This window comes from Bison bison, unplaced genomic scaffold (genome assembly GCF_000754665.1).
Source record: "Bison bison bison isolate TAMUID 2011002044 unplaced genomic scaffold, Bison_UMD1.0 scf7180017853454, whole genome shotgun sequence".
Taxonomy (NCBI): domain Eukaryota; kingdom Metazoa; phylum Chordata; class Mammalia; order Artiodactyla; family Bovidae; genus Bison; species Bison bison.
In genome coordinates, this window is record NW_011484027.1 from 4,494 (window position 1) to 6,173 (window position 1,680).

Consider the following 1,680-nt stretch of genomic DNA (forward strand, 5'->3'; position numbering starts at 1 on the left):
CCGGCCGAGCCCACAGAGCCGGCCCACCCTGGCCAGGGGACGGGGCCCTGAAGGAGCGGGCTGTGGGGTCAGGCGGGGGACACAGCAGGGAGGCGCTGAGACCCTGGCTTGGGAGACCCAGGACCCTCCTCTCGGGTTCTGGGGGAGCCAGGGCCGGCAGGCTGGGTGCCTTCTAGGTGCCAGCAATTCGAGAGCTGCTGGGCCAGGGCCGGGGTGGCCAGGCCCCAGGCCCCCAGTCTCAGGCCTCCTTGTGTAGCCTGGGTGAGGGACCCTGGGAACACGGGCTCAGCAGGCCTGCGGGAGGAAGCTCTCCGGGGCCTGGCTCCGCGTGGGCCTCAGTTTCTCATGGACAGCGCGGTCTGGAGTGAGCCTGCACCGGGGCCTGAGGTAGAGGGTGGCCCTGAGTGGGCTGAGGGGTTCAGGCCCCAGCTGAGGGCAGCCCCTCCCAGATCCTTTAATAGGGCCTCCCTCTCCCGATGCCTTTTACTCATGGTTGGGGGGGGGGCAGGAATGATCGCCCCCTGCCCAAGAGGGTCTCCTGAGGGGCTGGGCTGCCTCTGACCTGACCCGCCCAGGCTACCAGTGCCTGACTGACCGAGGCTATGGCCACTTGACTCAGGGAGAAGGAGGGACACCAGCTGTCCAGCGGCCACAGCCAGCTCTTTGTACCTCGGCTGGAGGTGAGGTGCCACCAGGCCCTGCCTGGAGCCAGAGCTGCACTGGCCAGTGTCCGGCTATGATGAGGGCCAGGGAGCCATGCTGCTGGCAGGGGCGGAGGGCCTGTCCCCGTCCCTGGGGCTCCCCAGGCCCATCTGACTGTAGACCCCTCATCACCAGGAGGCACGTGGACGTCCAGAGGCCAGCTCCACTAGCCGAAGGCACCTTCCTGACCCTCTCTCGTGGTCTCCGCTTTAGAAATGGGGAAACTGAGGCCTCGAGGGTCCCCAGCGGGCCTGCTTGGGTGGGAGGCGGGGGCCCCCAGTTGACCCCTTCTCGTGCCCCCAGGCTCGCCGCTCAGTGGAGTGTGGAGGATGAGGAGGAGGCCGCCTGTGAGCAGCACCGGCGCGACACGGAGCGGCAGCTTCGGGCTCAAGACGAAGACGAAGGAAGCCCGTCCCCGGAGCAGTCGGAGCAGGAGAAGCTGTGAGCCGCCCCCCACCAGCTCACCCGTCCTGCCCTGCTGGGCAGAGGGGGCTTCTGGGCATCAGGACCCCCCCAGGGCTGGAGACCCCAGAGCAGAGGGGACAGGGAGGCAGGGGGAGGGCTGCCCCGGAACCTGGGCATGGTGGGGATGTCCTCGGGGTGAGGGTCACTGCAGTGCCGGGGGCCGGGGAGCACTGCTGCACGTGGGCCGCTGCCCCCTCCCCACCAGCCTCCCGGGGCCCTGACTCAGCCCCCGTCTTCCTGCGTGGTCCCCCTGCTTGGACCGATTCTGAGCGCAGCTGTGGGGCCCTGGGCCCCGAGCCCCCTGCCCCACTCCTCGCAGCCAGTGACTCACAGAGGCCACGTCCAAGTTGGCGGCCGAGGCCGGCTCGTCCCCTCCCGGGGCCCGGGAGGCCGCTGTGGCTGGGCTGGGCTGTTTTTCCAATAATGTCCCCCCCTCCTCCTGGCCCTGTTTCGTTCCATTTTCTCTGAGTCAGCAGCTATGGGTGGGGTGGTGTGTTGTAGCGGTCAAGGCCC

At 68.9% G+C, this 1,680-nt stretch overlaps 1 protein-coding gene across 1 annotated transcript in view; it reads left to right on the forward strand.

Moving 5' to 3' along the window:
* The first annotated feature begins 101 nt into the window (after nucleotides 1–101).
* Nucleotides 102–1,680, forward strand: part of LOC104999177 (lymphocyte-specific protein 1-like) — a 14,295-nt gene continuing 12,716 nt past the window's right edge. The window contains exon 1 of the mRNA XM_010854687.1: nucleotides 102–1,143. Within this exon, the coding sequence (XP_010852989.1) occupies nucleotides 737–1,143 (407 nt within the window). The 5' untranslated portion in view covers nucleotides 102–736. The remainder of the gene's footprint in view (nucleotides 1,144–1,680) is intronic.